The sequence below is a fragment of the Oncorhynchus gorbuscha genome, linkage group LG01, assembly GCF_021184085.1.
Source record: "Oncorhynchus gorbuscha isolate QuinsamMale2020 ecotype Even-year linkage group LG01, OgorEven_v1.0, whole genome shotgun sequence".
NCBI classification, from domain to species: Eukaryota; Metazoa; Chordata; class Actinopteri; order Salmoniformes; family Salmonidae; genus Oncorhynchus; species Oncorhynchus gorbuscha.
Window position 1 is genome coordinate 103,084,829 of NC_060173.1, and position 23,081 is coordinate 103,107,909.

Below are 23,081 nucleotides of genomic sequence, written 5' to 3' on the forward strand. Positions count from 1 at the left end.
TCGGGAAAAAAGGAGTAGGTATTGATAACTAGATATCATAGGTCATAATTGATTGACGTTTTTTATCCAATCAACCATAAGAATGGGAAACAAACATTTCCCTCAACGTATACACAACATCTGAAATAACTGGCCTAGTTTAATTTTGGTGTGCCTATGTTGAGATAAGAATAGTTAAAATATACATCCAGTCCAAAAAATACCTTAAATGATTAAACTATGAGAAAGGGTCTGAAAACCAGGTAAACAATAATTCCCTGTATTTACATCTGTCGTCTCAATGAAAAATCACATGAAATTCACGTGATCACATGTGAAGTGTTTCAAAAACATGTTTTCATGAAATGTTACGTGAAGTTAATGTGATGACAACAGTAAAGCAACATGTGATAACATGAAACTGCACAAGATCACGTGAAGTGTTCCACATTTGAAATCATGTGTTTTTTTTCTGTAAGGGATCATGTAGGTTGGCCTCACCGATTGTCTGACACACAGAAAGAACAAAATGCTTCTGTCTTTTCAGTAAGTTCAAGTCTTTTGTTGTAGTCATTATGATCTAGCCACCACAAAATCACATGTTCCTATACGAAATGGTGACTGACTGGCTGTCTTGTGGAATTTTTGCTGCCGGCCACTTATGTGTTATGTTGTGAAATTGTGAAATCTCTTTCATTGAGCTCTTAAACAACAGTCAAGTATTGTTTACTGACAGTTAAAGTAACACTCAGAAGTGCTGCCTACCAGTCATGCCTGTTAATCACCAAACCAGTTCCTCCACATCAGCTGTTTAAAACAGTTACCATCTAACACCTGGACTACACTATCACCTGTTTAAAACAGTTACTATCTAACACCTGGACCACACTATCACCTGTTTAAAACAGTTACCATCTAACACCCAGACCACACTATTACCTGTTTAAAACAGTTACCATCTAACACCTGGACCACACTATCACCTGTTTAAAACAGTTACCATCTAACACCCAGACCACACTATCACCTGTTTAAAACAGTTACCATCTAACACCTGGACCACACTATCACCTGTTTAAAACAGTTACCATCTAACACCTGGACCACACTATCACCTGTTTAAAACAGTTACCATCTAACACCTGGACCACACTATCACCTGTTTAAAACAGTTACCATCTAACACCCGGACCACACTATCACCTGTTTAAAACAGTTACCCATCTAACACCTGGACCACACTATCACCTGTTTAAAACAGTTACCATCTAACACCTGGACCACACTATCACCTGTTTAAAACAGTTACCATCTAACACCCGGACCACACTATCACCTGTTTAAAACAGTTACCCATCTAACACCTGGACCACACTATCAGCTGACAAAAACAGTTACCCATCTAACACCCGGACCACACTATCACCTGTTTAAAACAGTTACCCATCTAACACCCGGACCACACTATCAGCTGACAAAAACAGTTACCCATCTAACACCCGGACCACACTATCACCTGTTTAAAACAGTTACCCATCTAACACCTGGACCACACTATCACCTGTTTAAAACAGTTACCCATCTAACACCCGGACCACACTATCAGCTGACAAAAACAGTTACCCATCTAACACCCGGACCACACTATCACCTGTTTAAAACAGTTACCCATCTAACACCTGGACCACACTATCACCTGTTTAAAACAGTTACCCATCTAACACCCGGACCACACTATCAGCTGACAAAAACAGTTACCCATCTAACACCTGGACCACACTATCACCTGTTTAAAACAGTTACCCATCTAACACCCGGACCACACTATCAGCTGACAAAAACAGTTACCCATCTAACACCCGGACCACACTATCAGCTGACAAAAACAGTTACCCATCTAACACCCGGACCACACTATCAGCTGGCAAAAACATTTTATTTGACTCCTTGGAAACATACAAAAGCAAATAACATATACAGCATATGAAAACAAAGGGCACCTGTTTGTGGTTAGTTAGTCATCTAGGCACATCTCATGACAGTCTCTTTTAAAACAAAAAGATGAAGTGGCTATTGGGTGTCACATAGTAAAAGGCCATAACAGTGTCATATCGTTCATTGTGTTTCATAACTTTGTTCATTCGGGCAAATACTAACTTCCTCTTCAATCGAGTTTTCACTTAGACTTGCATTGTTGTCAATAGGAGTTTAGGATTCACAACCTCTAAGTCAATAAAACCCCTTGAAATGTAACTCTTTAAAAGCATGTGTTAATCTGTAGCATGATTTGGTCTGTGGCCCATGTGGAGCAGTGAGGTACACTGCTCCACATCCCAAATGGCACCCTATTCCCTATATGGTCCACTGCTTTTGACAAGAGTCTGTGGGGTTTAAGGATAGACTGCAGGCGTAGTAACAGCTAAGCCTCATCTCTAAGGTGAAATATGCTTGCTGCTGGGATTTCTCTTACCACCATTTAAAAAATGCTGATGATCTCTCCTCTGTGGCATCTGAAAGGTGACATACAGAATCCATCATATATGACTCATCTGTGGAATAGGCTCCTATAATATGTAATAAGTAGAGTGGAGGGCACACATGCTGAGGGTGGCAGAATGTGTCAGAGAAAGGAGATCACTTGTTGGGAGTTTGCGTTACAAAGTTGTGTGTTGCGGTGCATCTGATTTTCTAAGTCGACATGTTTAAATCCATAAAATCCTGCCAGACATTGATTTTCAGAGACCCCTCAGGGATGTATATACAGGCATGTTGGTATGTTTCTCTGCAAAAACAGTAGCTATGCGGTAACCTTCAAAGGATGGTGTGCCTGACTCAAATTCAGGAGATGATTTCCTAATCAAGCATGACGGCATGACAAGTCACACTTCTTCTATTTCTACCTATTACACTCAAAGTTGGAAGTTTCAGTTTCTGGTTTGTTTTGCTGCTGGGTGATTCCTCACAAAACTAGAACCAAATAAGACCACGATTTTGGGAGATTTTTTACTAAATGTACTGATTAGGACGGACCTTTTGGAGTAGCGATTGTTGACATATATTTGTAAACCTAAAGCATAATTGAGAAATAATTAATTCAAGTTGGAATATTTGTGATATTTTGACCTTCCCCAGGCCTCTCATATGACGCTTTACCGCTTGCTCTGTAATATGAGTAGTATTTTGATTTCAATAATCAAAATCTGAAACAATAAACTAGCAGAGAACATTAATATGCCCATGGAGTATATTATGTTTAACAATTATATAGAAAAATTAGTAAAATCAAAATGTTTATATTTAACCATTAAGCAGACTCATATTAAGCATCTCCAATCCAAAATTAAATCTAGAATCGGCTTCCTATTTCGCAACAAAGCATCCTACCACTCATGCTTCCTAACATACTCTCTTAAAATGGACTATCCTACCGATCCTTGACTTCGGCAATGTCATTTACAAAATAGCCTCCAACATTCTACTCAGCAAATTGGATGCAGTCTATCACAGTGCCATCTGTTTCCTCACCAAAGCCCCATATACTACTCACCACTGTGACCTGTATGCTCTCATTGGCTGGCCCTCGCTTCATATTTGTCACCAAACCCACTGGCTCCTCTTTGGGCCACCTTTCCTTCCAGTTCTCTGCTGCCAATGACTGGAACGAATTGCAAAAATCACTGAAGCTGGAGACTCATATCTCCCTTTAACTTGACGCATCAGCTATCTGAACAGCTTACAGATCATTGCACCTGTACATAGCCCATCTGTAAATAGCCCATCCAATCTACCTCGTCTCCATATTGTTGTTTATTTTATTTATATTTTTTTTCTCCTTTGCACCCCAATATCCCTACTTGCACATTCATCTTCTGCACATCTATCACTCCAGTGTTTATTTGCTAAATTGTAATTATTTCGCCACTGCGGCCTATTTATTGCCTTACCTCCCTAATCTTACTTCATTTGCCCATATAGACTTTTCTATTGTGTTATTGACTGTATGTTTGTTTATTCCATGTGTAACTCTGTGTTGTTTGTGTCGCACTGCTTTGCTTTATCTTGGCCAGGTCGCAGTTGTAAATGAGAACTTGTTCTCAAATGTCCTACCTGTTTAAATACAGGTGAAATAAAAAATATGTACAATTATACCACGGCTAAGTGCTGAGGCAACGCGAGTGCCTGGATACAGCCCTTAGCCGTGGTATATTGGTCATGTACCCCAAACCCCAGAGGTGCCTTATTGCTATTATAAACTGGTTACCAACGTAATTAGAGCAGTAAAAATAAATGTTTTGTCATACCCGTGATATACTGTCTGATATACCACGGCTGTCAGCCAATCAGCATTTAGGGCTCGAACCACCCAGTTTATAATTGTCAATATTCATAAATGTATCTAAGGAATGTGTTTTTGAAATCAAACTACTACTCATATTACAAAGCTTTTTAGCACCTTTTACATTTTTAAAAATGTATTATTCATATTGTTGTTTAACCTTTATTTAACTAGGCAAGTCAGTTAAGAACAAATTCTTATTTAAAATGATGGCCTACACCGGCCACACCCGGACGACGCTGGGCCAATTGTGTGCTGTCGTATGGGACTCCCAATCACGGCCGGTTGTGATGCAGCCTGGAATCGAACCAGGGTGTCGGTAGTGACTCCTCAAGCACTAAGATGCAGTGACATAGACTGTTGCGCCACTCTGGAGCAAAATATAAAATATTATGGAGTCTTAAAGGAGGTCATTCTCAAATATATGTAAACTATCCTACCTCTAAAGGACCTTTCTATAGATAACATTTATTGAAAATCCCCCAAATCATGGTATTTCTCTCGTTTCATGAGGAGCCACCCTGCTATATGTAGGCCAACCAGATGAAAGGCAGCTCTAGCGACTGCATGGTAGAGATTAGAATGAAAGATATTTTGTACACAAAGAATTTACATACCAGCATCTGCCGTTGTTTAGTTGTGCCCTCTTTAGTACAGAGAGAGAGGCCAATCTGACAGACAGAAACAGGGAGTTCCCAACGGGAACCCGCATAAACATTCAGAGGCACCGATGTTTCTCTACATTTCATATCAGATTAAAGTCATATTTTAGTTTGTAATACTAGTAATTTGTCACCAATAATTGTGTACTTTCTCAACTAGTGACTCTCTCTCACTCATCACTACCAAGAGGAAATGAGAGAAGAGGGAACAGAAGTTCCCTTAAATTATGGTGATGTGGTGGAAACTGAAAATGTAGACTTAAGTCAGGAACAGAATTATGATGTTGTGGTTTGGAGGGAGTTGGCTAGGGACTCGTGATTCATATTTTGGATAATGTATAGCATGAGGTCTCAACAATTATACAAAATATATGACCTTTGGAACAGAATTTCAGAATACAAAATAACCTCCACTTTTTCTCTCTGTACTCTCCACCTCTCCCCATTTCACCTCTTCCCCTCTCCACCTCTCCCCATTTCACCTCTTTCCCTTCCCCTCTCCACCTCTCCCCATTTCACCCCTTCCCCTCTCCACCTCTTCCCCTCTCCACCTCTTCCCCTCTCCACCTCTTCCCCTTCCCCTCTCCACCTCTTCCCCTCTCCACCTCTTCCCCTTCCCCTCTCCACCTCTTCCCCTTCCCCTCTCCACCTCTTCCCCTTCCCCTCTCCACCTCTTCCCCTTCCCCTCTCCACCTCTTCCCCTTCCCCTCTCCACCTCTTCCCCATTTCACCCCTTCCCAATTTCACCCCTTCCCTGTCCCCTCTCCACCTCTTCCCCATTTCACCCCTTCCCTGTCCCCTTTCAACCTCTTCCCCATTTCACCTCTTCCCTCTCCCCATTTCACCTCTTCCCTGTCCCCTCTCCACCTCTCCCCATTTCACCTCTTCCCTCTCCACCTCTTCCCTGTCCCCTCTCCACCTCTCCCCATTTCACCTCTTCCCTGTCCCCTCTCCACCTCTCCCCATTTCACCTCTTCCCTTTCCCCTCTCCAACTCTCCCCTCCTATGCTGCAGGTCTGCGGGCGTCTCTTTTACTGTCAGTCTTCTTCATGGTGATGGGGGCAGCGCTGCGTAGTGTCCCTGTGCCAGACCTACAACTAAGGCGATGGTAACACCCCCTCACACTCAGAGCTTTACTGTATACTCTCTTTATAAAACGGCTTGTTTGGAAGCTAGCAATACTTACCCATACAAAATCATGCCCCATATAGGGCTGTGGTGCTCATTACATTTTGTCTGCCGGTTATTGTCATGTGAAAGACATTGTACAGTAACTCTACCTGTGTTTCTGTCTGAAAGTTGGTTATGTCACCTTTCATATTTTTGTAATGAAGATATGATTTATGCTGAGACAAAAAAATTATAATCTTCTCACCATAATTTATCGTTAATTAACATAAACATGTTTAGCATCTCCAGGCCAATAAATAAATTTAATATACACCGTCACAATAAATACATTTCATGTACACCGTCACAATACATACATTTCATGTACACCGTCACAATACATACATTTCATGTACACCGTCACAATACATACATTTCACGTACACCGTCACAATACATACATTTCACGTACACCGTCACAATACATACATTTCACGTACACCGTCACAATACATACATTTCACGTACACCGTCACAATACATACATTTCACGTACACCGTCACAATACATACATTTCACGTACACCGTCACAATACATACATGATTTATTTTAGGCAGTTTCTAAAGAAACATGATATAAAGAAAAATGGATTTCAGATAACATAATGTAGGCCAACTTATATATTGCTTATCTGGCTATGTGCCATGCCATAGGTTCTAGGCTTGCTTTAGCATACAAGATATGTGTATAAGTCCCATGCCATTATATTATAAACTGGGTGGTTCGAATACTGATGGCTGAAAGCCGTGGTATATTTAGTCATTTTTTATTTGGATCCCAATTAGCTAACACCGTAACTCTTGCTAATCTTTCTGGGGTCCAACACCAATTAACAAGACATTACAAACAACCACAAATCAATACATCACAAACATTCAACAAGTAGACAATACAGGTCATTAAAATACCTGACAGGAAACACATTTAACATTCAGTTGATGCTTCATATTTCCTGTCCAGTCATAGGGTCCATCACATTAGATGTTCTGTCTATTTCCTGTCCAGTCATAGGGTCCATCACATTAGATGTTCTGTCTATTTCCTGTCCAGTCATAGGGTCCATTACATTAGATGTTCTGTCTATTTCATGTCCAGTCATAGGGTCCATCACATTAGATGTTCTGTCTATTTCCTGTCCAGTCATAGGGTCCATCACATTAGATGTTCTGTCTATTTCCTGTCCAGTCATAGGGTCCATCACATTAGATGTTCTGTCTATTTCCTGTCCAGTCATAGGGTCCATCACATTAGATGTTCTGTCTATTTCCTGTCCAGTCATAGGGTCCATCACATTAGATGTTCTGTCTATTTCCTGTCCAGTCATAGGGTCCATCACATTAGATGTTCTGTCTATTTCCTGTCCAGTCATAGGGTCCATCACATTAGATGTTCTGTCTATTTCCTGTCCAGTCATAGGGTCCATCACATTAGATGTTCTGTCTATTTCCTGTCCAGTCATAGGGTCCATTACATTAGATGTTCTGTCTATTTCCTGTCCAGTCATAGGGTCCATTACATTAGATGTTCTGTCTATTTCCTGTCCAGTCATAGGGTCCATTACATTAGATGTTCTGTCTATTTCCTGTCCAGTCATAGGGTCCATTACATTAGATGTTCTGTCTATTTCCTGTCCAGTCATAGGGTCCATTACATTAGATGTTCTGTCTATTTCCTGTCCAGTCATAGGGTCCATTACATTAGATGTTCTGTCTATTTCCTGTCCAGTCATAGGGTCCATTACATTAGATGTTCTGTCTATTTCCTGTCCAGTCATAGGGTCCATTACATTAGATGTTCTGTCTATTTCCTGTCCAGTCATAGGGTCCATTACATTAGATGTTCTGTCTATTTCCTGTCCAGTCATAGGGTCCATTACATTAGATGTTCTGTCTACTTCCTGTCCAGTCATAGGGTCCATTACATTAGATGTTCTGTCTATTTCCTGTCCAGTCATAGGGTCCATTACATTAGATGTTCTGTCTATTTCCTGTCCAATCATAGGGTCCATCACAATAGATGTTCTGTCTATTTCCTGTCCAGTCATAGGGTCCATTACATTATATGTTCTGTCTATTTCCTGTCCAGTCATAGGGTCCATTACATTAGATGTTCTGTCTATTTCCTGTCCAGTCATAGGGTCCATTACATTAGATGTTCTGTCTATTTCCTGTCCAGTCATAGGGTCCATTAGATGTTCTGTCTATTTCCTGTCCAGTCATAGGGTCCATTAGATGTTCTGTCTATTTCCTGTCCAGTCATAGGGTCCATTACATTAGATGTTCTGTCTATTTCATGTCCAGTCATAGGGTCCATTACATAAGATGTTCTGTCTATTTCCTGTCCAGTCATAGGGTCCATTACATTAGATGTTCTGTCTATTTCCTGTCCAGTCATAGGGTCCATTACATTAGATGTTCTGTCTATTTCCTGTCCAGTCATAGGGTCCATTACATTAGATGTTCTGTCTATTTCCTGTCCAGTCATAGGGTCCATTACATTAGATGTTCTGTCTATTTCCTGTCCAGTCATAGGGTCCATCACAATAGATGTTCTGTCTATTTCCTGTCCAGTCATAGGGTCCATTACATTAGATGTCCTTTGTTTTTCCTTGAAGGTGGATTTACTTTTTGCCTGAGAAATATGGATTGGTAAAGAGTTCCATTCAGCTAAGGCTTTATATAAATCTGTAGATTTAAGGCTATTTGTTCTTGGCTTGGGTTGTTTTAGCTGCCCTGAATTTGTCTGTCTGGTTTGGTGGTTATGCATGTTGCTAGTATGTACTAACTGACCAGAAAAATACTATTTTTTAAAATGTTTATTTTAAATAAAACATTCCTAAAGAAAATCAGAAGACTGGATAGTAGTTTGTTTTTAATGTGAAGCCATGAGAGATTCTAATGCATTTGGATAATATTCATACGGATAGAGCAATGCACCCGCATGCCCGACTAGCATCACCACACTGGATGGCTCCGACCTTGAATATGTGGTCACCTATAAGTACCTAGGTGTCTGGCTAGACTGCAAACTCTCCTTCCAGACCCATATCAAACATCTCCAATCGAAAATCAAATCAAGAATCGGCTTTCTATTCCGCAACAAAGCCTCCTTCACTCACGCTGCCAAGCTTACCCTAGTAAAACTGACTATCCTACCGATCTTCGACTTCGGCGACGTCATCTACAAAATTGCTTCCAACACTCTACTCAGCAAACTGGATGCAGTTTATCACAGTGCCATCCGTTTTGTCACTAAAGCACCTTATACTACCCACCACTGCAACTTGTATGCTCTAGTCGGCTGGCCCTCGCTACATATTCGTCGCCAGACCCACTGGCTTCAGGTCATCTACAAGGCCATGCTAGGCAAAGCTCCGCCTTATCTCAGCTCACTGGTCACGATGGCAACACCCATCCGTAGCACGCGCTCCAGCAGGTGTATCTCATTGATCATACCTAAAGCCAACACCTCATTCGGCCGCCTTTCGTTCCAGTACTCTGCTGCCTGTGACTGGAACGAATTGCAAAAATCGCTGAAGTTGGAGACTTATCTCCCTCACCAACTTCAAACATCAGCTAGCTGACCAGCTAACCGATCGCTGCAGCTGTACATAAAATAGCACACCCATTTTCACCTACCGCATCCCCACAGTTTTTATTTATTTACTTTTCTGCTCTTTTGCACACCAATATCTCTACCTGTACATGATCATTTATCACTCCAGTGTTAATCTGCAATATTGTAATTATTCGCTTACCTCATGCCTTTTGCACACATTGTATATAGACTCCCCTTTTTTTCTCTGTGTTATTGACTTGTTAATTGTTTGCTCCATGTGTAACTCTGTGTTGTCTGTTCACACTGCTATGCTTTATCTTGGCCAGGTCGCAGTTGCAAATGAGAACCTGTTCTCAACTAGCCTACCTGGTTAAATAAAGGTGTTCTCAACTAGCCTACCTGGTTAAATAAAGGTGAAAAAAAAAAAAAAAAAAAAAAAAAATGAAGAGATAATCTACCAGCCCTGTTCTGAGCAATGAAGAGATAATCTACCAGCCCTGTTCTGAGCAATGAAGAGATAATCTACCAGCCCTGTTCTGAGCAATGAAGAGATAATCTACCAGCCCTGTTCTGAGCAATGAAGAGATAATCTACCAGCCCTGTTCTGAGCAATGAAGAGATAATCTACCAGCCCTGTTCTGAGCAATGAAGAGATAATCTACCAGCCCTGTTCTGAGCCATTTGGAGATGTTTTATATATTTTGTTGCTGCAGGTGACCATATAACTGGACGGTACTGTAAGTGTGATAGGACCAGGGATTGACCATATAACTGGACAGTTCTCTAAGTGTGATAGAACCAGGGATTGACCATATAACTGGACAGTTCTCTAAGTGTGATAGAACCAGGGATTGACCATATAACTGGACAGTTCTCTAAGTGTGATAGAATCAGGGATTGACCATATAACTGGACAGTTCTCTAAGTGTGATAGGACCAGGGATTGACCATATAACTGGACAGTTCTCTAAGTGTGATAGGACCAGGGATTGACCATATAACTGGACGGTACTCTAAGTGTGATAGAACCAGGGATTGACCATATAACTGGACGGTTCTCTAAGTGTGATAGGACCAGGGATTGACCATATAACTGGACAGTTCTCTAAGTGTGATAGAACCAGGGATTGACCATATAACTGGACAGTTCTCTAAGTGTGATAGAACCAGGGATTGACCATATAACTGGACAGTTCTCTAAGTGTGATAGAACCAGGGATTGACCATATAACTGGACAGTTCTCTAAGTGTGATAGGACCAGGGATTGACCATATGATTTACTTTCAGTAATGAACAAAGCAAGAGTGGTCATTTATGCTGATGACTCTACAATGTAAAGCGCAGCGTCATAATGTAATGAGCTAACAGATGTACTGAGCAATGAACTAAGAATGGTGTTTGCGTGCGCTGATGAACTGGACAGTACTCTAAGTGTGATAGAACCAGGGATTGACCATATAACTGGACGGTACTCTAAGTGTGATAGGACCAGGGATTGACCATATAACTGGACGGTACTCTAAGTGTGATAGAACCAGGGATTGACCATATAACTGGACGGTACTCTAAGTGTGATAGAACCAGGGATTGACCATATAACTGGACGGTACTCTAAGTGTGATAGGACCAGGGATTGACCATATAACTGGACAGTTCTCTAAGTGTGATAGGACCAGGGATTGACCATATAACTGGACGGTACTCTAAGTGTGATGGAACCAGGGATTGACCATATAACTGGACGGTACTCTAAGTGTGATGGAACCAGGGATTGACCATATAACTGGACGGTACTCTAAGTGTGATAGAACCAGGGATTGACCATATAACTGGACGGTACTCTAAGTGTGATAGAACCAGGGATTGACCATATAACTGGACGGTACTCTAAGTGTGATAGAACCAGGGATTGACCATATAACTGGACGGTTCTCTAAGTGTGATAGGACCAGGGATTGAATCACCTGATTCAGAGTGCTAGATGTTAAATACTCTGAACATTTTCTTGTAACAGTACTTCCCTTACCCATCTTAAGCACAATACTATCTATGTGTTCTGACCATGATAAAGCTGCGTCCAACATGACGCCTAGTAGTTTATTTGTATTTTTTACTTGCTCTACATGCGTTCTATTCATCGACAAATTCAATTGGGGATCATCAGCAAGAATTTATCTTGAACCAAATACAATACATTTAGTTTTAGAAATGTTCAAGACCAATTTGTTCACATCAGCGCACGCAAACACCATTCTTAGTTCATTGCTCAGTACATCTGTTAGCTCATAACATTCTGATGCTGCGCTTTACATTATAGAGTCATCAGCATAAATGACCACTCTTGCTTTGTTCATTACTGAAAGTAAATCATTAGTAAAGAGAGTCGAGATGTGGGCCTAGAGTACTTCCTTGAGAGTCAACTTCCTTGAGGAACACTACAGTGTATATCTTTACTGTTTGAAAAGTCACCATTAAAGAACACTTTTTGCCTTCTGCATAGGTAGCTTTCCATCCAGGATAGAGCTGCAGACTTAAAACCATAACATTTAAGTTTACCTAGTAACAGTTCATGATCAATTACATCAAAAGCAGCACTGAAATCTGGCAACACAACACCAACTAACATCCTGTCATCCATACTCTTTAACCAATTATCTGTCATTTGTGCTAAGGCCGTACTCGTAGAATGCCCTTCTTTGTATGCATTCTGGAAACCCATTATCAGACCATTTACATGAGAAATAAACCTTAATTTGTACAGATATAATTTTCTTAACACAGGCAGCAAGTTTATAGGATGACTTAGGACCAATGAATGCAGATTTTTTTTTATCGTTAGGTAGTGGAATAACCTTTGACTCCTTCCAGACTTCTGTGCACACACCATACATCAAGCACTTAGTAAAATATGATATGAGAGATTGGGGTAGATATTTGGTTAGCTGTGCCTCTAAACAATTTGGCGTCAAGATTATCTGGACCAGGTGACGTCATCCGAAAGAGACAACAGCATCCTTTCTACCTCTTCCCTTTCTACTGGATGAAATTCAAACATGCAATGCCTCTCTTTCATGATACAATCTTTTAGAAGGGTATATTGGAATCATAGCATTCCTCAACTTGTCCACTTTGCCTGTAAAATATTAATTAAAGTAGTTTGCGATGTCATGTCATTTTGTCATAAATATACCATCTGATTCAACAACAGAGCCAGACATGTTGGAATTCCTACCCATGTTTTTCCCCCATCACCCTTTACTTCATCAATTTTGCGGATAGAATCCCTTCTTTCCTTTGTTTAGCTTGGTCACTAGATTTCTTAATTTACAATAACTTTGCTTATCAAACACAGTGGCAGATTTATCTGCTACTTTTTTGGCATCATAACGTTGAATCATTACATTTCTCAGCTCATCATCAATCCATGGGGCAATCCGTTTGACCTCACAGTGCATTTCCTCAAAGGGCATGCTTATCAGCTATACTTATAAATAATTTCATGAACAAACTTAGTGACATTTCAGGATCATTCTTACTATTGATAGGTTTGGATTTCTGAACTTTAACTGTTGTTAATCATTAGTTGTAATAGAGACCTAAGGGGTGCCGTAGTCGAGGGACTACACCAGAGATGAATGGATACGTTTGGAATGTACTGAGTGTAGGGAAGGTAATCACATGTGGCAGGCATTGATAAGGGGAGAGAGCCATGGATTAGTGATGAAGCGGGTCGAGGTCAGGTTAAGGGAAAAAGAAAAGTTTTTATGGCCCGTAATCACTTAGTTTCCTGCCTAGCAATAAAGATACCATGTTTGTTCAGATGTGTAGGAGGAGACTCGGCCTATGAGAAAGGGTTAAATATCAGTGCTTGTGTGAATATGTCTTTGTCTAATGCAGCTGTATTGATCCTCTGGGAGAATAAGCTTGGTTTGAGCTTTTATATGGTCCGTAGAGTTTTTACTCTGAGAATTAGAACCACTACACACATCTAACCATTGCACATGCTTAATCTCATCCACAAATGAGTCCTGATTGAACTCTCTGTAGGACCTTCGGTAGATTACCTTAGGGCTAGCCTTTGTTATTTTAGTTTTCCTAGAGAGTGCAACCAAGTGTATCAGAATGTATACCACGCATATGACAAAACATTTATTTTTACTGCTCTAATCAAGTTGGAAACCAGTTTATAATGTATAACTACTTGTTGAATCCCTCAGGGGATTGTGGTACATTGCTGTATGCAAGCACTCCGTGTTGCGTCGTACTGTGGTTTATCCCCCCCCACCGGGCCTTATTGCATAATTATGATTTTATAAAATAGAAAGGATATTTTTCCCATTCCGGAGCGAGTGTGCATATGAAGTGGCTATGTTGAGGGTAAAAGTGATCATTTGAAACAGGTCCTATACGCTAGATTTAGAGTTATTTGGAAACTTTAGTTGTGAATGATAAAAAACTTAGAATCTCTTAGAAATCAAAACCTATATGGGCGGCATGATGCGACTTGGGGCTATTGATGATTTGAGAAAGTCGCAAAAAGCTTGTTCCTTAGGCTGCACATGCTGTTCTCCCATCAAGCGTTAATATTTTCACCCATCAGACTATTCTCAATTTAATCTAGTCTTAACTAATGTGTCAAATTTCCTTTTGATTTAGAATGGCCCATTATCAAATGGTAGGAACAGGGGCAGGGGGAAATGCATGTCATCAGTATGCACTGGAACAGCGAATGGAGGCCACATTCCAGACAGTTACTTTTTCACTCATGCTGGGTAGGCTACTCTGGTTATATCCCTCCACTCCTCAACCACTGTTTGAGAAGCATGCGGCCTCGCTGCACCACAGGTGATATTCCACCCAAACCCTGTATGCCATGGGCTCTTTAACCCTGTTCTTACAGCTTCCCAGTGCTAAATTAGTGAAATCTGTTTAGGAACATCAAAACATATTTCATGAAACTGTTGACAGCCCTTCTCTCTGCACGCTGTAGAAAGTAATGAATGACAGAGGGAAGGAGATGGACATGCACGGTGATGAGATATTCTGTAGCCAAAGTTAATGTGTTAGCCTATTGATTATGAAAAGTTAAAAAATACCCTATTACCAGGCTATTCAAAATTAAATACAAATTCACTATAATTGTAGGCTAACTGTCGGCCGCCCTGCACAATCAATGAACCAACATTATCACCTAGGTCTATACAGTTCTCTGCCATGCGTAGTAGGCGTTAGGCTATGTATTGTATAACGACACAATCATTATTTTAATTCAGTTTTTTTGGGGGGGGGGGCTTGGGCTCATATATGCGTATGCACATGGGTGTTTTGAATGAGTCATCACTTTAAAGGGCTGTCCATTTCGTTGTGTTAGGCTTTGAGTCATCACTTTAAAGGGCTGTCCATTTCGTTGTGTTAGGCTTTGAGTCATCACTTTAAAGGGCTGTCCATTTCGTTGTGTTAGGCTTTGAGTCATCACTTTAAAGGGCTGTCCATTTCGTTGTGTTAGGCTTTGAGTCATCACTTTAAAGGGCTGTCCATTTCGTTGTGTTAGGCTTTGAGTCATCACTTTAAAGGGCTGTCCATTTCGTTGTGTTAGGCTTTGAGTCATCACTTTAAAGGGCTGTCCATTTCGTTGTGTTAGGCTTTGAGTCATCACTTTAAAGGGCTGTCCATTTCGTTGTGTTAGGCTTTGAAACAACATTCACAACAACATTGTTTCAACCTGCTGTTGAACTTCTAATTGATCATAACAGTGAGGTGAGTTTTAAAATCACAATACTGTTTTGATAAGTGTTTGAGTTTTCAATTGTGTTTGCATTGATGTCAGAGTGGTTAGAAGGACAGAGCCCTGAGTAGCAGGCCATTAGGACCTGATGGAGGGACAATAGAGCCCTGAGTAGCAGGCCATTAGGACCTGATGGTCATTAGCGAGTTGGGTACTACCAACACATGTCCAGAGTGCATAAAAGGACATTACTGTGACTCAACGGTCACATGAATTTTTACTGCGGTCATGACTCATGACTACCAGTGTGGAAGTAATATGGTCACCGTAATAGCCCTAGACTTCCAACTAAGGCGATGGTAACACCCCATACTACCCCTCACACCCAGAGATGTGCTATATACTCTCTTTATAAAACGGCTCGTTTGGAACCTGGTGCTCTCTCAAAATGATGTCCCATTTATGTACTATGTTGGAAGATTCTTCCTCTGGCAGAAAATGTATATACTTATTACAATTACCAATATTGTGAATAGCTATGGTAATTTTCTGGTTTCTGGATGCCTGGTATGTAAATCGCAGTTTTAGGGAGGAAAGACATTACCCATCTAGTCTACCATAGTTTTGATGAATGACAGCATTTATAAATCGCTAGTTTGCCAGTTGCATTGTTGTGTTGTGGTATTGAACTGTCGTATTGAAATGGTTTCTGCTCGCTTTAAAGGCCTCATAATAGCAGAGACATGGAATGGGATTGAGGTGCACCATTTCCTTCAAGAGATTAGAATTCTATTTAAATTGTTGAATTGTGTGGATACTTGTTTTCTGTTTCTCTTATCGACTACGGCTTTCATTCACTTTTCTTTCCGACGTCCTTATTTTTACTAGAATAAAAAAAAGCCCTTTCTTCCATTGCTATTATCAAAAAAAATATAGGCAATATTTCCTTTCTAAAACAGTACCTGTGTGTTTGAAGGAGGCCCAGACGACAAGGTTATCTGAATTACTTTGGTGATAAAAGTCATTTTATGACCTTCTCTATTGTTAATCTGCCGCTTATTTCTTATTAGGCTCCACATTGACTTCAATTCAGGTGATGCATTATGGGTATTTCAATTGAGGAAGGAAATTGTATTCTCTTAAATATAGCACTTTCACCCACTGAATGTATTATGTTAGGTTGCTGATTTGGGGTCCCAAAGAACAGATAATGAAAACTAGTCGTAGTCTAACTGCACATTTTCTCTGAGTGTGATTGGATCTGTAAAATGAAGACCATTAGTTCACTTTATTGCAATATTAATACAGACTAAAAAAGAGTAAAATACAATTATTGGCTCTCATTCTAGGAGGGATACTTAGAAAATTATACTTACGAATCATTCCTTTTTTAAAGAAAATAATATTCCACTAATTGAAAGTGTTTGCGGAGAAGTATCAGCTTTTATATTGCCCCAGGCTTTGTTTACCTCATCCCAAATCTGTTTTTGCTGCCAGACATATCTGGGACCAGACTAATGCTGCACTTAACTGAAAACAACCTCTTCAGTCCTACTCACGAGTCTTCGTTCTCGCTGTAACCTTCATGCTTCAGAGGGCAGCTGAGTATGGAACAACAGAATGTGTGTGTGTGTGTGAGCGTGTACTATAGACCTGCATAACGCTGACTTGACAGTATACATGTACTTGACCATCCATAAGCATTCCAAAATGTCTATGCCGTTGGTGTGGACCATTATACAGTGGCTAGGCCTCCTGGCTGAGTAGGGCATATGCTGTTGTACTCTGTCGAGAGAAATACAGGGTCACGGGCCGAGGCACACGCCATCTAACGAGAGATACGGTTGTAGCGGAGGGGTGTTTATTGGAGACAGAGATATATTGCAAGCAGTAAGGACGCCAACACAACAGCACACCTCAGAGTATTCCCTCTGTTGTAAAAGATCTCACCATCCAACTGAGACCTAGACAGCGTTGCTATATGGGGGTGATAAAGTGCCAATACATAAAGGTTTTACACCCATACTATCCAAAGCACTATCCCTGAGAAGGCTGCCTTGCTCTCTCAGTTAATCACAGTTCCTGGGATTACACTATTAAACATCTCTAGGCTATCTGGGACAAACAATTCAAGACGGGCTCCCCAAACTCCTGTACTGATTCATGGTTTGTAGTTGTAGTAGTAGAGTAGGTAACAGTTGAAATGTCAGTAAGTGATGCTTTTATGGTCAACGTTAGCCTTTTATTGGAAGCACACTGGTGATGTAAAAATGTAGATCAAGAGTTAATGTAGCGTAGATCATCAGACCAAACTTGTGGAACTTCATACCATGCCAAGCAGAGAACTGGGATGTCCAGGGAACTTTATAGTGCTTGAGCTTCTGTGTGTTTAAACCATATAGTGGATTTGTGAAGTTTCTGTTTGGGCTTTACATTTACCTGACCTTTGGGAGTTGGAGCAGATAAGCTGAGGTGACCCTTAACCCTTCCATTGAGCCTTATATGATTCCTTATTATTTTTCAGTGCACCGTAAAGCGTTATTGTTTAACAGTTAAGTAGTGCAAAAACAGTACCCTAAGAGTACAAAACATTAGGAACACCTGCTCTTTCCATGACAGACTGACCAGGTGAACCCAAGTGAAAGCTATGATCCCTTATTGATGTCACTTGTTAAATCCACTTCAGTCATTATAGATGAAGGTGAGGAGACAGGTTAAAGGAGTTTTAAGCATTGATACAATTGAGACATGGATTGTGTACATGTGCCATTCAGAGGGTGAATAGGCAAGACAAAATATTTACATTTATTTAACTAGGCAAGTCAGTTAAGAACAAATTCTTATTTTCAATGATGGCCTAGGAACAGTCGGTTAACTGCCTGTTCAGGGGCAGAACGACAGATTTGTACCTTGCCAGCTCAGGGGTTTGAACTTGCAACCTTCCGGTTACTAGTCCAATGCTCTAACCACTAGGCTACCCCAAAATATTTGAGTGCTTTTGAACAGGGTATGGTAGTAGGTGCCAGGCGCACCGGTTTGTATCAAGAACAGCAATGCTGCTGGGTTTTTCACACTCAACAATTTCCCGTGTGTATCGAGAATGGTCCACAACTCAAAGGACATCCAGCCAACTTGACACAACTGTGGGAAGCATTGGAGTCAACATGGGCCAACGTCCCTGTGGAACGCTTTTGACGTCTTGTAGAGTCCATGGCCCCAGACAAATTGAGGCTGTACTGAGGGCAAAAGGAGGTGTAACTCGATATTAGGAAGTTGTTCCTAATCTTTTGTGCACTAGGTGTATATTATCCCTCCACAAACAGTTCCCAAAGTCACCAGCAGGTGTCAGTCATTGCATTGTGTGTTCTTTTGTTGCACACGGGTCTATTAAATCAAATAACATTTTATTTGTCACATGCTTCGTAAACAATTGGTGTAGACCAACAGTGAAATGCTTACTTACAGGTCCTTTTACAACAATGCAGAATTAAAGATAATACAAATAGTGACACTAGAAAATAAATATACAGTGAATAACAATAACAAAATAGCATGGCTATATACAGGAAGTACCAATACCAAGTGCAAGTGCAGGGAGTACGAGGTAATTGAGATAGCTATGTGTATATATAGGTAGGGGTAATGTGACTAGGCAACAGGATAGATAATAGACAGTAACAGTATACTGTAGGTAGGGGTAAAGTGACTAGGCAACAGGATAGATAATAGACAGTAACAGCAGTATACTGTAGGTAGGGGTAAAGTGACTAGGCAATAGGATAGATAATAGACAGTAACAGCAGTATACTGTAGGTAGGGGTAAAGTGACTAGGCAACAGGATAGATAATAGACAGTAACAGCAGTATACTGTAGGTAGGGGTAAAGTGACTAGGCAACAGGATAGATAATAGACAGTAACAGCAGTATACTGTAGTTAGGAGTAATGTGACTAGGCAACAGGATAGATAATAGAGAGTAACAGCAGTATACTGTAGGTAGGGGTAAAGTAACTAGGCAATAGGATAGATAATAGAGAGTAACAGCAGTATACTGTAGGTAGGGGTAAAGTGACTAGGCAACAGGATATATAATAGACAGTAACAGCAGTATACTGTAGGTAGGGGTAATGTGACCAGGCTACAGGTTAGATAATAGAGAGTAACAGCAGTATACTGTAGTTAGTGGTAAAGTGACTAGGCAACAGGATAGATAATAGACAGTAACAGCAGTATACTGTAGGTAGGGGTAATGTGACTAGGCAACAGGATAGATAATAGACAGTAACAGCAGTATACTGTAGGTAGGGGTAAAGTGACTAGGCAACAGGATAGATAATAGACAGTAACAGCAGTATACTGTAGGTAGGGGTAATGTGACTAGACAACAGGATAGATGATAGACAGTAACAGCAGTATACTGTAGGTAGGGGTAAAGGACAGATAATAGACAGTAGCAGCAGTATACTGTAGTTAGGGGTAATGTGACTAGACAACAGGATAGATAATAGACAGTAGCAGCAGTATACTGTAGGTAGGAGTAATGTGACTAGACAACAGGATAGATAATAGACAGCTGTAGCAGCAGTGTATGTGGTGAGTGTTAAAGTGTGTGAGGTGTCAGTATGCATGTTGTGTGTGTGTGTGTGTGTTGGGGTGTCAGTGTAAGTATGTGTGGGTAGAGTCCAGTGTGTTTGCAGTTAGTGCAAAAAAGGGTCAATGCAGGTAGTCTGGGTAGCCATTTGATTAACTATTTAGCAGTCTTGTTTAGCAGTCTTATGGCTTGGTGGTGGAAGCTGTTCAGGGTCCTGTTGGTTTCGGACTTGGTGTATCGGTACCGCTTGCCGTGCGCTGGCTGAGAGTCTATGACTTGGGTGGCTGGAGTGGTTAAAAACAGGTTGGGCCTTCCTCTGACACAGCTTGATATAGAGGCCCTCGATGGCAGTGAGCTCGTCTCCATTGATGTACTGGGCCACAGTCAACACCAATGTTCCCTCAAAATGATTGGGGCACTGAGCAAACTTTTAGGTCTTGTTAGTGGAAACTTGAATGTTGTGAGAAGTTTGCGCAACTTCTGGCGCACTTTTACAATGAACACTGAGGCTGTAGCCTTACAGTTTTAGACAGTAGTCAATAGGTTATTGTGGCTATTTAAGTATAATGTAGGCCTACAAACAAAACCAATGGAGCAAAACCCATAACATTTTTTCACATGGAAATAGCTTTTGATTTCTATGATGCGCTCAGTCTCTGCCGACAACAAAATCAACACTCAAACTTGGAAAGTTGGATTTGTTTTAATTTGTTGCATTGAAAAGGGCTGGTATAATGTTGATTTGTTTTAATTTGTTGCATTGAAAAGGGCTGGTATAATGTTGATTTGTTTTAATTTGTTGCATTGAAAAGGGCTGGTATAATGTTGATTTGTTTTAATTTGTTGCATTGAAAAGGGCTGGTATAATGTTGATTTGTTTTAATTTGTTGCATTGAAAAGGGCTGGTATAATGTTGATTTGTTTTAATTTGTTGCATTGAAAAGGGCTGGTATAATGTTGATTTGTTTTAATTTGTTGCATTGAAAAGGGCTGGTATAATGTTGATTTTTAAATTTGTTGCATTGAAAAGGGCTGGTATAATGTTGATTTTTTTTTTCTTCTGATGATTAACTTCTATATAGTGCAAACTAATGGGGCGAACTCGGTGAAGTTCAATCTCTTGCGTTTCTGCATGGCCTGGCATTTCTTCTGCGAGGCAGTCCTGGAGGAGGTTTTCAGATGAACCAAGGAGGAGGGCAGATGAGAACAGCAGGCCAGCAGAGCACTTTGAACAGCAGCAGTCAGGGGCAAATGGTAGGAAGAGGATGATTTAGGTGAACCCAGACACAGACCCAAAACCGCTTAGAGGGACATTGCTCACCACCAGTGGTGGAAAAAGTATCCAGTTGGGATCCTTGAGTAGAAGTATATATGCCCTAATAGAAAGTTACTCAAGTAAAAGTAAAAGTCACCCACTAAAATACAACTTGAGTAAAAGTATTTGGTTCTAAATATTCTTAAGTATCAAAAGTATAAATCATTTCAAATTCCTTATATTAAGCAAAGCAGACGGCACCATTTTCATGTTTAAAACATTTACGGATAGCCAGGGGCAGACTCCAACACTTAGACATCATTTACAAATAATGCATTTGTTTTTTGTGAGTTCGCCAGATCAGAAGCAGTAGGGATGACCATGTGTTCTCTTGATAAGTGCATGAATTGGACCATTTTCCTGTCCTACTAAGCATTCAAAATGTAACGAGTACTTTTGGGTGTAAGGGATGTATGGAGTAAAAAAAGTACATTATTTTAGTGAAATAAAAGTTTTCAAAAAAATATATAGGAAAGTACAGATACCCCAAAAAACTACTTAAGTAGTACTTTAAAGTATTTTTACTTAAGTACTTTACATTAATGATCACCACCCTGCTGAGTTAAAGTTCTGAGACATGGGGTTTGTGTTATTGTTAACCAATACTGCTGCTATGTATGTGTCTCACACATATACATATGTAATTTACATATCTCTTTCCAGAGTGTGGGTGCTAGGCTTGTGATTGTGATTTAGATGTAGGCTAGCGCGTTTAATCTTGAATCTTGTTTTGGAGGCAGCTCTGCAGAGTGGTCACTAGCTGGCACAGCCACAAAGTCATTTTTTACAATATAGCCAATTTTGACTTTGCAGCTGGCCTATCTAAGGGGAAATCACTCATGTCTGCCTCCAGGACAAGACTCATGACAATAAACGTCAACCTGTGATTTAGATACAATAAGCCCAATTGGCTACTGATCTGATTTGGAATAGCACTTTGTGGAGATGAGCAGGAGAGGAGCTGAGCGGGAGGGGAGGAGAGCAGCTGAGAGGAGATAAACTTAGAGGAGAGGACTGGAGGAGGGAAGAGAAGCTGAGGAGTTCAAGGGCATTGCAGGCAGTGATCAAACGGAGAAGGATGGCTGTGCTGTAAGGGAGAAGGATGGTTGCAGTTAGCTTGATTTAGGAACAGGAGGGATCCATTGGCAGCATGCACTAGATGTTACTTTTAAAGGAGGGAGAACCATCGTTTCATTTTCGATTGGCATCTTTTTTAACCAAATGCTCTGGGGTGTAAACGTTGTTCAGTTTGGAGCTCATTGCTGAGAATCAAAGAGAGTGAGTTGTGAGATTGAAACACCTTCCTGTTGTCAGAGCTATTCTCTAGTCTAGTTCAGGGAAAAATACCTAAGGAGAATCTGAGTCAGTCAGAATATCTGAAAAGAGGCCAGGGCAGGAGAAAAGACATTAGTGGTCACTGATTAAACAGAGGTCAGAGCAGAGCAGCATTGATGATAACTCTCGAATCAAACCAGGTTAAGGTAGCTGTCTGAAAGCCAATGAATCTTCATTTTTGCCATTTTGTTCATGTATTGAAAACAGTAACTCCCCTCAATGTACTCTGAACATTTCATGACTCTAGGATCAAGAAAATATGTTAAACATAGCCTCTGAAGTTTCAAAATGGTATGTTATTGGCAAAATATGGCCGTTCTTTTCTGTTTTGGAGATATACGGTTTTCATCAGACAGCGACATTATGCTCCCTCTCTCTTAGAGGTCTATTAATCTCTCATTGATTGG

At 40.5% G+C, this 23,081-nt stretch overlaps 1 protein-coding gene across 1 annotated transcript in view; it reads left to right on the forward strand.

The window, feature by feature from the left end:
• The window catches only part of LOC124047842 (solute carrier family 49 member 4-like), an 82,726-nt gene that overhangs the window by 567 nt on the left and 59,078 nt on the right, over positions 1 to 23,081 (forward strand). The window contains exon 2 of the mRNA XM_046368163.1: positions 5,992 to 6,085. Coding sequence (XP_046224119.1) covers positions 5,992 to 6,085 — 94 coding nt within the window. The remainder of the gene's footprint in view (positions 1 to 5,991; positions 6,086 to 23,081) is intronic.